The 12,500-nt window shown below is 46.4% G+C and overlaps 3 protein-coding genes across 6 annotated transcripts in view; 1 reads left to right on the top strand and 2 right to left on the bottom strand.

Moving 5' to 3' along the window:
• Positions 1-1,037, top strand: part of LOC130164352 (uncharacterized) — a 2,854-nt gene extending 1,817 nt beyond the window's left edge. Inside the window, exons 5-7 of the mRNA XM_056369033.1 lie at positions 1-9; positions 113-256; positions 468-1,037. The exon at positions 1-9 is cut by the window's left edge and continues 21 nt beyond it. Coding sequence (XP_056225008.1) covers positions 1-9; positions 113-256; positions 468-725 — 411 coding nt within the window. The 3' untranslated portion in view covers positions 726-1,037. The remainder of the gene's footprint in view (positions 10-112; positions 257-467) is intronic.
• The window catches only part of LOC130164323 (Fc receptor-like A), a 33,048-nt gene extending 23,859 nt beyond the window's left edge, over positions 1-9,189 (bottom strand). Inside the window, exons 1-3 of one of the 3 annotated variants that reach the window (XM_056368996.1) lie at positions 8,443-9,189; positions 7,837-8,076; positions 7,123-7,615 (exon numbers count right to left, since the gene is read on the bottom strand). In XM_056368996.1, the coding sequence (XP_056224971.1) occupies positions 7,413-7,615; positions 7,837-8,076; positions 8,443-8,809 (810 nt within the window). In that variant the 5' untranslated portion in view covers positions 8,810-9,189 and the 3' untranslated portion in view covers positions 7,123-7,412. Of the gene's footprint in view, positions 1-7,122; positions 7,730-7,836; positions 8,077-8,442 lie in introns of those variants that run through there. The other 2 variants (XM_056368995.1, XM_056368994.1) reach the window with 2 other exon arrangements.
• mepceb (methylphosphate capping enzyme b) lies at positions 1,272-6,330 on the bottom strand. Of its 2 annotated transcripts, none has more exons than XM_056368911.1 (8): positions 5,765-6,330; positions 4,410-4,820; positions 4,059-4,339; positions 3,514-3,748; positions 2,860-3,430; positions 2,540-2,752; positions 2,304-2,412; positions 1,272-1,760 (listed from the first exon to the last, which is right to left on the bottom strand). In XM_056368911.1, the coding sequence occupies exons 2-8, from the start codon at positions 4,781-4,783 to the stop codon at positions 1,708-1,710; spliced, it is 1,836 nt and encodes a 611-aa protein (XP_056224886.1). In that variant the 5' UTR covers positions 4,784-4,820; positions 5,765-6,330; the 3' UTR covers positions 1,272-1,707. The 2 variants fall into 2 exon arrangements, with proteins under 2 accessions (XP_056224886.1, XP_056224885.1); XM_056368910.1 differs by having other exon boundaries at positions 3,514-3,811; positions 5,765-6,325.
• Positions 9,190-12,500: the final 3,311 nt, after the last annotated feature.

Genomic DNA, 12,500 nt, shown 5'->3' on the forward strand with positions numbered 1-12,500 from the left:
TCCCAGGAGGTGAGCTGTCAATCAAACCAGATCAATCTGATGATTTCAGTTCATGTCACGGTACTGAGTGTGTGAGTGTGTGTGTGTGTGTGTGTGTGTGTGTGTGTGTCAGAGCTCGGAGCTCCTCAAGTCTCCCAGTAACAGCAGCACCAGTCTGTGGCTCAGTGAACTGGTTTCACTGGGAGAGAGGGTGGGCGTGCGAGACAGAAAGAGAGACACCGGAGACGAAAGCGTGGAGAGAGAGAGCAAACACAGGGTGACATCATCATGACATCACAACACGTCACGACATCATGTCATTTAGGAGAAAATAACAAGCTACAGACAGTGGACACTCAGGACTACATTTCCCAGCGTGCTTAAGGTCACAGATGTGACTCAGTGTCCTAGGATTTGACACATTCTCCTCCCTCTCCTGTAACTCCTCCCCCTTTTATCTGACCCCCCCCCCTCTGCCCCGCTCCCAGGCTCTGCTGCTGACCTTCCATCCCCTCCTGAGCCGGACTCAAACCACAGAGCCCGGCCTGACAACGGAAGAGGGTGGGGCTGTTCCGACTGTGGGCGGGGCCTCCAAAGTAGAGGGCGTGGCCAGAGGAGCAGAGGTCGATGCCGAGTTTCCCCAACTGTCTGAAGAAAGCAAGGAGCAGGAAGAAGGACTGATGTACAACCTGCCAGACCACGCCCACAACCATGGAGACGAGGCGGAGCTAGAGCTGGGTCTTTAACAGAGTCCACGCCCCTTGTACTGTTGAGAACAATCAATTATTAATAAATTATCTGATTTGTAACTAATAAACTTAACTCATATAAAACATGTAGTTGCAATCAGTGTGACAGGTTTACTATAATTAATGATATTATTACTGTTATCGTCATTATTATCATTAATATAATGATTATTATGATTATTATTATCATTATTATTCAGTGTGTTAACAGCGTTTTCTGTTCCTTCGGTTTGTGAATAAACTTAAAAGCCAAGTTAAAAGTTTTATCATCATTTAAATTACATTTTCTTTTTTGCTAATTACCAGATTTATCTGGATTTGTGGTGAGTATATTATTAGTTTTAAAAAAGCTTTTATTGTGGTAAAACACAGTGACTGAAGTTAATAATCGATGAAGGAAAGTCCTTAAATCTTGTCTGAAGTGAACAGAACCTGTGTGAAAATCTATCATTAAATCTTTAACAGAATATTAGTCTGATAATCAATGATCTTTGTTTTTGTTGCTGCAGCTTTAATCTAAACTCCAACAGAAGAATCAGTAAATCAGCAGATAAACTCTTTATTTTGCATTAAAAAAAAAAACAAAAAAAAACGAGTGAAACAATGAACTCATATTTTGAAAAGACCTGTAAAGACAAGTCACTTCCTGCTAGCGTCCAATCAGTGTCCAGAACCAGAGGTCAGGCACTTTGCTGTGGCTTGATGAGCCTGTGTGAACCAATCACCTCCACAGAAACTCTGCTGTCCAATAATATTCTCCTTTGTGACGTGATGTCATCGACCAGTCATCAAACAGGCTCAACTCTTCAGCCAATCAGCAGCGAGCTCACAATCAAACATTTAAAGGAGCGACATCCAGCTTCAATCAATCAGTGCCCTCCATGCCATCTGTTTAAGGCCGTTGCCAGGGAAACGAGAGGGTGACAGTCAGGCTGCACTACCTCCAGAGAAAAACGTGTCACATCCTGTCCCAGTGACATCACTTCCTCTGGGCGGGGCCTTTGTGAAACAGGTAGATGGGCCGCTGGCCGCCTGGAAACAAATACACAACTCAGTCACTAATGTGTACATCTGTGTGTGTGTGTGTGTGTGTGTGTGTACCTGTGTGTGTGTACCTGTGTGTGTGTGTGTGTGTGTACCTGTGTGTGAGTGTACGCGTGTGTATGTACCTGTGTGTGTGTGTGTGCGCGCGCACGTGTACCTGTGTGTGTGTGTGTGTATGTACCTGTGTGTGTGTGTGTGTATGTACCCGTGTGTGTGTATATGTGTGTGAGTGTATGTGTGTTTGTGTATGTACCTGTGTGTGTGTGTATGTACCTGTGTGTGTGTACATGTGTGTGAGTGTATGTGTGTTTGTGTATGTACCTGTGTGTGCGCGCGCACGTGTACCTGTGTGTGTGTGTGTGTACCTGTGTGTGTGTGTATGTACCCGTGTGTGTGTACATGTGTGTGAGTGTATGTGTGTTTGTGTATGTACCTGTGTGTGCGCGCGCACGTGTACCTGTGTGTGTGTGTGTATGTACCTGTGTGCGCGCGCGCACGTGTACCTGTGTGCGTGTGTGTGTGTGTATGTACCTGTGTGTGTGAGCAGTCTGTAGCAGGTGAAGCCCACACTGTCAGTCAGGTAGGAGGTGAACAGTTCAGGTCTCATCCTCACACTCCTGTAGTTACGATATGTCGTCTCCTAGGAAACACAAATGTAGCAGGATATCCCTTTAAATCAGGTGTGTGTGTGTGTGTGTGTGAGTGTGTGTGTGTGTGTGTGTGTGTGAGTGTGTGTGTGTGTGTGTGTGTGTGTGTGTGTGTGTTACCGAGGCCCTCTTGCTGTGGCTGTAGCTACTCCACAGCTGCGGCTCCAGGATGAATAACCCGCCCGGTGACAGGCTCTGATAGGCTCGTTTGAACAGTCTGACCACGCCCCCGTCACCTGCCTGCAGCTGCACCCATTTGGTCACGCCCAGACACATGATGACATCATACTGACCCTGCCCAGGCCACGCCTCCCGCTCTGACACGTAGTCGCCCTGTGGGAGGAGTCACAGCTGTGATGTCAGCAGAGTAATGATATAATAATATCATTATATCAATAATGTAAATAATTTCACCTGGACTGTGTCGGACTGATACTCACCTGGACGAAGGTGATGTTGTTGGGGAACCTGGAGGAGGGGGGAGGGAGGAGCAGAGGAGGAGCAGAGAGAGGACCCCGACTCAGCCTGAATGACGAGGGGAAGGAGAGGAGGGACAGAGCCTGTTGGAACTCCTCCATCACCTCCTCCTCCTCCTCCCTCTTCACCTCCTCCTCTCCTTTACTTATAGAAGAGGAGGGGACTGTTGTCCTCCTCTTCCTCTCCTCCACCACCAGGTCATGTGACAGGAAGTGCCTGATGTTCTGCTTGGCGGCGTGGACCAATCGTCTGTCTAACTCCACCCCCAGGATGTGGGCGGGTTCAAACATCCGGGCAACCCTCAGTGTCATGTGACCGGCGCCACATCCCACGTCCAGCACCCTCTTGTCTCTGAACCACTCCGCTTCCAGGAGGCGGAGCCGCAGATCGTCCTCCGCACCCACCCGCCCCTCCCACCCATCACCATAGAAACCATGATAGCCATAGTAACGGCTGTGGTTGCCGTACTGGTAGCGGTGTTTGTCCTTCTTCTTCTCTGGTGGCTGACTAAGGCCAGACTGAGGTCCTCCACACCTACAGGATGCAGAACAGAGGTCATGTGACCGGGCGCCCAATCACATCACAGCGTTTGAATTCACTTCTGGTGTAACACTCACCTGCAAGCTTTAGCCCCTCCCACCAGCGGCGTCTGGAATTTGGTTGTCGGTGCCGTGGTTGTCACAGTGACAAAGTTTGCAGCAACATCTGCCAACCGTGTCGAGGTGGTACGTCGCCGTCTGCGTTGGCGACCGTCACCCTGGCTGCCGGGTTTGTGGGCGTGGCCCGGCGGAGGGTGGGTGTGCCTCCTGGGGAGTATGGGGGGTGGGGCTACATCGTCTCGACAGGTGATAGCTGTGTTGAGTTCACAGGGAAGAGGAGACGCAGAAACAGAGCCCTCTCTGGTCAACAGAGGAACTGCAAACACAACATACAGGTTATTAACACGATATTAACAAGTTATTAACACATTAAACTGTTATTAACAGAAACACCGCCCACGAGCTAACAGAAACATGAAAACATCATGCATTGATAATATTGATGATTCAGGTCTGATCATGGAGCTGATCGGACCTGAATCACTCTCTGGAGACTGTTTACAGCTGTGTGTCCCTGAAGCGTCCACTAGATGTCAGTAAAGATCCAGGTGTTGTGGTCTCACCTGTCAGTCCAGCTGTGGAGGGAAACAGTCGAGCTGGCAGCACCTCCCTCTCTTCTTCACCTCCCCCACCTCCTCCTCCTCCTCCTCCTCCATGGTGTCTGTTCCTGTGTCTCCTCCTGGACTTCAGGGGGGACAGCAGGACTGTGCCTCCCCCTTCCCTGTCCCCTGCGCCTCCCTTCAGGTTCAGGGGGTCGGTGATGTCACGGGGGACCAGGATCTCTACTGGGTCTCCGCCCCTGGACGGCAGGGGCGAGCACTGTGGTGTCTCCTGATTGGTTGTTCTGAGGAGGAAAGGGGAGGAGTTTAATGTTTAGGAATTAAAAAACATTAACATAAACAAATGAGTCTTACCTGTTCACTTCCTCATCCAATAGAGAGTTGAGGTTCAGAGGGTCGAAGATGTTCCCGCCCAACAGGAAGTGACTCGGCAGCACAGGCTCTGATTGGCTGTCACTGTTGGCACGGCGACGGCGCTTGGCCAGCCCCTTGAAGCCGATGCCCATGGAGTAACGCCTCTTTCCGATTCGCTGAGCAGGGGGAGGGGGGGCGGTGAGGGGGGGCTGGCTGTTGCCGGGAGGCTGGAGGCCATTTTTAGGACAGAGGGGGCGTGTCTTAGCCAGCTGCGGCTGCTCTGATAGGCTGACGGTGGCAGGGAAGGCGGGGCTGGTTTTTATGGGCGCCTCGTGAGGGAGGACAGTCTCTTTGTCCAATGACATCCTGATCATACTTCCACCTGTGGACGGGTCCGTCAATCACAACAACCTACAGAAAGAGAGAAGAGGGGTTAGTTTGACTGACAGGAGCCGGAGCCAATCACATCACACCTCAGAGAGAAGACATGCAGAGATAAAAGGAAAAATAATTAACAACTGATGAATGGTCTCAGCTGAACATTTAAATATTCACCACTTCATAAAATAATCAAAAATAAAATTATCAGCACTGATCACATGAGACTTTACACACAAGTTCCTCCAACATCTACCTGTTTCCAGAACTGTGCTAGCGGCTAACCTGCTAACACCTTTCTGACCAGGTCAGTGTTCCATGTGAAACCAGTGAAATCAGAGTCTGTTTAAACTAACGATCACTGTCATGATAATTAATGAGCTGATTATTTTCTCTGATTCTTGACATGAGGACAGTGAGCTTCAGTCTGAGGAGACGTGGACTCAGGGATTCTCTCTGTAACGCAGCTGCTGGGACAGGAGATGGACCACAAACCCCCACAAATACACATATAGTATAATATGATGTAACACAGTATAATATAATCTAGTATAATATAATGTAATGCAGTATAATATAATACAATACAATATAATATAATGTATTTTGTACAATATAATACGATATAATGTTAACCCCTGTAGGTACAGTGTGAACTCTGCTCTGAGTCAATATTAAACACACAGGACAGATCTGAGAACACATCAGAGGACACAGTCTGTCCTTTAAGCTTTGCTCCTTTCTCTTATTGATAAGATAATAGATTAATCAGATAGATCAGATCAGATAAAACAGCTGACTGCTCATGTGACAGGTGGGAGCTGGGGGGGGGGGGGGGGGGGGGGGGGGGTCACAGGTGAATGTCCAGGGATCTGAGCTCCTCATTGTCAAGGCAGCAGCCAGACAGGACCCTGCACCAGCTCACATATCAATCATTATTATCTATTGGCAATCGATCAGAGTGAAGTCCTACTCACCGTCCTGCAGGATCCAGCTCCAGTCCACTTGTTGTCGTGCTCAGACCCCCACCTCTCTGTTTCCAATATTATCACACACTGTCACTCAAAGTGTGTGTGACATAAATAGACCTGTCTATCCGTGTGTGTGTGGCTTACTCCCCCTCCCCCCTTTAACCTAAAATCCCACTCTAACTCCGCCCCTGCCGCTGACTCCACCAATGTCGGAGCGCCGTCATGAATAATTCAAACCAGCCATAAGAAACAAATAGGTAAACAGTTAGCTTCTCCAGCTAGCTCCGGCTAACATGCAGGAAGCAGCTAGCACGAAGCTAACTCACACACACACACACGCCCCCTAAAGAAAAACAACTACCAAAACACGCGCGAAAACCCGCTCCGCACGTGAAAACAAGCCCCCGCCGAACTGTTCGTGCGTGTGAATACGCGTGTCAGTGTGTGTGTGAGTGCATGTGCAGGGTGATGAGTCATGACTTCAACTAACACGGTGGAGTTTAGATGCGGCTAACTGCTAACTGTTAGCTCCTCGACCCCAGCCCACGGTTTTATACTCCAGCCGCGGGGCAGCGTGAGCGACCGTCGAGCCAACCAATCGCGTGCCGAGCTGAGCTTCCGTCTCTCCCGTGTTTCGACCGATCAGACCCGAGCGGTCGTCTGATTGGTCGCAGCTCAGGGAGGCGGGAGAATGTCTGGGGTAGAGAGGCGTCCTGAGCGGTGCCTGACTGGAAACACGATCACGGCCGAGAAATAAACAGTTTATCGTTAAAATGAAAACAGCTCCGGCGCTAACACGCACAGCGAGAGTGTTCTGAACAAAGTCCCAACTCAGACGATGATTTTCAGCCAATTTTTAGCTTCACAAAGGGCGGGAAGTCGTCCGCCTGCCTCATCAATATTGAACTTCTTCGCCCTCTTTTAAGTTTCGCAGGCAACACCAACTCCCTGTGTGCTGCTCATCTCCACAGGCTGCACCAACCGGAAGCTTCAGTGTTGGTGGATGCGTTTAAGAATAATCTAATATCTGAGATTCTAATCCAGCAGTTCGTACTCAGTGTAAATCTGATAGTAATAACTCAGGGCAAAACAAATGGCAGGTTATTTCTTCTCCTCAGAGTGATCAGATATCATGTTCATTTAAGATGGCCACAGTTTTAAATAACTTCATCTTAACTTACTCACAGTTTGTTGACTTATTTACACAAACCAAACTTTACAAGTTCATCAGAAACATTTTCCTCCCCGTGTTGTCACAAATATTAAATGTACTAATTAAAGAAGTAGTAGTGTTCACAGTCTCCAGCTGCTGCTCAGGCCCAAGGCTTCAGTCAGTGAAGGACTCAATACAAAGTGGGACAGTGTAAAATGATGAGCAGATTCTTTATTGAGACATGAGAGCAGAAGGACACAGAGGGGACACTGATATCAGTCAGCTGTCCTCAGAGGGACTGAACCATGACGAGGACAAGAAGAAAAGAGGCTGCAGCTCTGATGGAGTCCAACACACAGTGTGAAGCAGTGACAACAAGGAGTTTAGAGGACGTGACAGTGAAAGCTCGAACAGATGTGATCATCAGAGAGACGGAGGTTCAGAGACCTGATCCACTTCATCATCACTCTCACCCGTTATTACACAACTACACTCTGCTGCTCAGAACTCATGCTCAGTGGTGACATCAGCAGTGATGTCATCATAGTCCTCATCCAACCCCTGACCTCCTCCAACAGGCTGGGTCATCTCCATGGAGACGGCCGCTTTGTTTCCTGTCTTCCTGCTGCAGCAGATGGAGAGAATCAGACCAGTACAGATGCAGTAAGGACAGAAGACCAGCAGGTGGCACAAGAGTCTGACCACTAAGGAAGGAGGAGGAGGAGATGAACGAGGAGATGAAGGAGGAGGACAAGAAGGAGGAAGAGGAGGAGATGAAGGAAGAGATGAAGGAAGAGGAGATGAAGGAGGAGGAGGATCTGTGGAGAAGGAGTAAAACCAGGTTCAGGTCAGTGATCAGTTTATCAGCAGGTTAGTTCATATCTTTAAACTGTCTATAAACAGGAAGTGATGTCAGCGTCCTGACCTCTGACCCTCAGCCAGCTCCGAGGAGACTCTCCAAGCGCAGCAGTAGAACACGAGTAAAAACCTTCATGAGACTGTTGGACTCCACTGATCTTATATTCTCCATCAGAGTCAGATCTAAGGGGGACACCATCCCTGAAGAAATGAGCCTCTTGTCTGCTCTTATCTCTTGCTCTACAGCGCAGAGTGACATCACTTCCTGTCATCACAGGAAGTGCAGGAATCTCCAGGATCACACGACCTGAACAACAGAGACCAGAGTCATGTACAGACAGAGTCACATACAGACAGAGTCACAACAACAGACAGAGTCACACCAACAGACAGAGTCATGTACAGACAGAGTCACACCAACAGACAGAGTCACACCAACAGACAGAGTCACACCAACAGACAGAGTTACACCAACAGACAGAGTCACACCAACAGACAGAGTCACACCAACAGACAGAGTCATGTACAGACAGAGTCACACCAACAGACAGAGTCATGTACAGACAGAGTTACACCAACAGACAGAGTCACACCAACAGACAGAGTTACACCAACAGACAGAGTCACACCAACAGACAGAGTCATGTACAGACCTGCAGGTTGAACCACTCACCTGTCACACTGATGTTGACCTGGAGGCTCGTCTCTCCTGAACTGGTCTCACACCAGTAAACTCCAGAGTCTGACTGGGAGAGACCTGAGACTCTGCAGGAGGAACCATCAGAGGTCCCAGATCCTGAACCACAGTCACCAGTCTGTCCTCCACGGGTCCTCTTGACTGTCTGTCCACCTGTCTGTCCACCTGTCTGTCCTCCACTGGTCCTGTTCACTGTCTGTCCTCCTGTCTGTCCACCTGTCTGTCCACCTGTCTGTCCTGTTGTCCGTCCGTCTTCACCACAACTCAGTCTGAGTCTCCACCGAAGAACTGCTGAAGGTTTGGACTGACATTCAGAGAGACTGGAGATTTCACTAAAGTACATTTTAAACTTATATGTGAAAAAAGAAAAATTACACACAACAAAAAAACAAAATAATAAATAAATAATATTACATAGATATGTACACAAATATACACACACACATACACACACACACACACACACACACACACACACACACACACACACACACACACACACACACACACACACACACCTTCTCAATGATCCACATCCTTCATCAGATCGTTACATTATCATTCTGTTTACAAACAGGAAGTTTTTCAGAGAGTAAATCATGTCAATTTAAAAGTCCCAAACCCACAATGCAACATGTTTCACTTGATATCACAAAGTTCTGTCTCCTTCCTCCTTCGTGTTGAACCCTTTGAGCTTTTCCCCACAGGGGGGCGCTGTACACCTGCTGTTGTCCTGTCAATGATCATCAATGATCATCAATGATCATCAACTATCCTCTATTGGTTTAATATTGACAGTTCTCAATAATATTGACTAGGAAATGATCTGATCCTCAAGTTTTCAATCTATAGGTGTTTGTCAAATGTTTCTAACATGTTGATCCTGATTAAAAATATGATCTTAATTATTTCTGAGGACCTTGTTCTGTATTTGGTTTATTTTCCTGTATTTTGTTCTAATAATTTTTCTTTAATCATGTTATTAATGATTAAATTGTCCTCTACTGTATCTTTATTTAACCTTTATGTTTCTCCTCAGACTCAGATTAAATCTTCATTATAATATATCATATATTATATAATATTATTTTACATTCTCACATTTAATGACTGAAGGTTTAATTATTAATTAGATTGGTTTGTTTTTGAGGATTTTAATTAAAATGTTGTGTGTGTGTGTGTGTGTGTCCTGTCATGTGGTCTGAAGCTGGAGGGGGCGGGGCTTCAGTGTGTGTGTATAATCTGTGTGGATTGATGGTAGTGGTGGGATTAGGACTGCATTACCCAGCATGCCCTGAGTATTTGTAAAATCCCTAAAGAGGATTTGTGTGGATCAGAGAGAGACGACATGCCGCTGAAGAGAGAAGGTGAGATACTGTTTTCAACTGTTTCACTGTTTCTTACTGTGTATGTGTGTGTGTGTATGTGTGTGTGTATGTGTGTGTGTGTGTATGTGTGTGTGTGTGTGTATGTGTGTGTGTGTGTGTGTGTGTGTGTATGTGTGTGTGTGTGCGTGTGTGTGTGTGTGTGTATGCTCTGTTTAGTTTGTCTCGTCTCTTCAGTCTTCTTTCTGACCTTTGACCTGTTGCTGAGTTATCATAGAGTCACATATCTCCTCTTCTTCACTGGTTTCACCTCAGAGTGATGTCACTGTTCCTCAGGCTGCGTCATGTGACCCAGACTCTACTGTGCTGTTATTAATACTACTGATCACTACTGATCACTATTGATGACTATGTGATACAATGATTTTAACCCTGAGTCTCTGGGTCGAGGCTGATCACATGATGAACAGAACTGTTCTTCTTCTGTGGTGTTTGTTGGTCGTTCACGTCATTTATGAAACATGTTGTTGCTGAACTTGAGAGCAGAGAGTAGATGTACCGTCATCACTTCCTGGACTGTCGTCGTTCTGACACCACAGAAGAAGAAGTGACAGAAACAGACAGTTCACGTGTTCATGTTCAACAGGTCACGGCAGGAAGAAGGTGTGTGAACCAAAACATCAGCACCTCGTCTTAATAATGATAATAATAATGTTATTATTAATAATAATGATCATAATATTAATAATAATAACAAAAACAACAATAAACGTCAGCAGCTCGTCATAATGACCATAATCACATGATCATCATACTAAGATGCTAACATTGTTGATTTATACATAAATCAACACTGTTAGCATGTTAGCAGTTAGCTCTGAGAGAAGGAACCAGGTTTCTAGACCCAAATATTTCATAAAGACGTAACGTTCTCTGCTGGACACATTCAGCCATGATACAGTCCAGTAGAGTCCAGTAGAGTCCAGTAGAGTCAATAGAGTCCAGTAGAGTTCATTAGAGTCCAGTAGAGTTCAGTAGAGTTCATTAGAGTCCAGTAGAGTTCAGTAGAGTCCAGTAGAGTTCAGTAGAGTTCATTAGAGTCCAGTAGAGTTCAGTAGAGTCCAATAGAGTTCAGTAGAGTTCATTAGAGTCCAGTAGAGTCCAGTAGAGTTCATTAGAGTCCAGTAGAGTTCAGTAGAGTTCATTAGAGTCCAGTAGAGTTCAGTAGAGTCCAGTAGAGTTCATTAGAGTCCAGTAGAGTTCAGTAGAGTCCAATAGAGTCCAGTAGAGTTCAGTAGAGTCCAGTAGAGTTCAGTAGAGTCCAGTAGAGTTCAGTAGAGTCCAGTAGAGTCCAGTAGAGTTCAGTAGAGTCCAGCAGAGTTCAGTAGAGTCAGTAGAGTCCAGTAGAGTTCAATAGAGTTCAGTAGAGTTCAATAGAGTCCAGTAGAGTTCAATAGAGTTCAGTAGAGTTGAGTAGAGTCCAGTAGAGTTCAGTAGAGTCCAGTAGAGTCCAGTAGAGTTCAATAGAGTCCAGTAGAGTTCAGTAGAGTCCAGTAGAGTCCAGTAGAGTTCAATAGAGTCCAGTAGAGTTCAGTAGAGTTCAGTAGAGTCCAGTAGAGTTCAGTAGAGTCCAGTAGAGTTCAGTAGAGTCCAGTAGAGTTCAATAGAGTTCAGTAGAGTTCAGTAGAGTCCAGTAGAGTTCAGTAGAGTCCAGTAGAGTTCAATAGAGTCCAGTAGAGTTCAGTAGAGTTCAGTAGAGTCCAGTAGAGTTCAGTAGAGTCCAGTAGATTCCAGTAGAGTTCAGTAGAGTCCAGTAGAGTTCAATAGAGTTCAGTAGAGTCCAGTAGAGTCCAGTAGAGTTCAATAGAGTCCAGTAGAGTCCAGTAGAGTCCAGTAGAGTTCAGTAGAGTCCAGTAGAGTCAGTAGAGTCCAGAGAGTCCAGTAGAGTTCAATAGAGTTCAGTAGAGTTCAGTAGAGTCCAGTAGAGTCCAGTAGAGTTCAGTAGAGTCCAGTAGAGTTCAATAGAGTCCAGTAGAGTTCAGTAGAGTTCAGTAGAGTCCAGTAGAGTTCAGTAGAGTCCAGTAGATTCCAGTAGAGTTCAGTAGAGTCCAGTAGAGTTCAATAGAGTTCAGTAGAGTCCAGTAGAGTCCAGTAGAGTTCAATAGAGTCCAGTAGAGTCCAGTAGAGTCCAGTAGAGTTCAGTAGAGTCCAGTAGAGTCCAGTAGAGTTCAGTAGAGTTCAGTAGAGTCCAGTAGAGTTCAGTAGAGTCAACAGAGTCAGTAGAGTCCAGTAGAGTCCAGTAGAGTTCAGTAGAGTCCAGTAGAGTTCAGTAGAGTCAACAGAGTCAGTAGGGTCCAGTAGAGTTCAGTAGATTCCAGTAGAGTTCAGTAGAGTCCAGTAGAGTTCAGTAGAGTCCAGTAGAGTTCAGTAGAGTTCAGTAGAGTCCAGTAGAGTCCAGTAGAGTTCAGTAGAGTTCAGTAGAGTCAACAGAGTCAGTAGAGTCCAGTAGAGTCCAGTAGAGTTCAGTAGAGTTCAATAGAGTCCAGTAGAGTTCAATAGAGTCAGTAGAGTCCAGTAGAGTCCAGTAGAGTTCAGTAGAGTTCAGTAGAGTTCAGTAGAGTCAGTAGAGTTCAGTAGAGTCCAGTAGAGTTCAGTAGAGTTCAGTAGAGTCCAGTAGCGTTCAGTAGAGTCAACAGAGTCAGTAGAGTC

Source organism: Seriola aureovittata, chromosome 23, assembly GCF_021018895.1.
Source record: "Seriola aureovittata isolate HTS-2021-v1 ecotype China chromosome 23, ASM2101889v1, whole genome shotgun sequence".
In the NCBI taxonomy this organism is placed as follows: Eukaryota; Metazoa; Chordata; class Actinopteri; order Carangiformes; family Carangidae; genus Seriola; species Seriola aureovittata.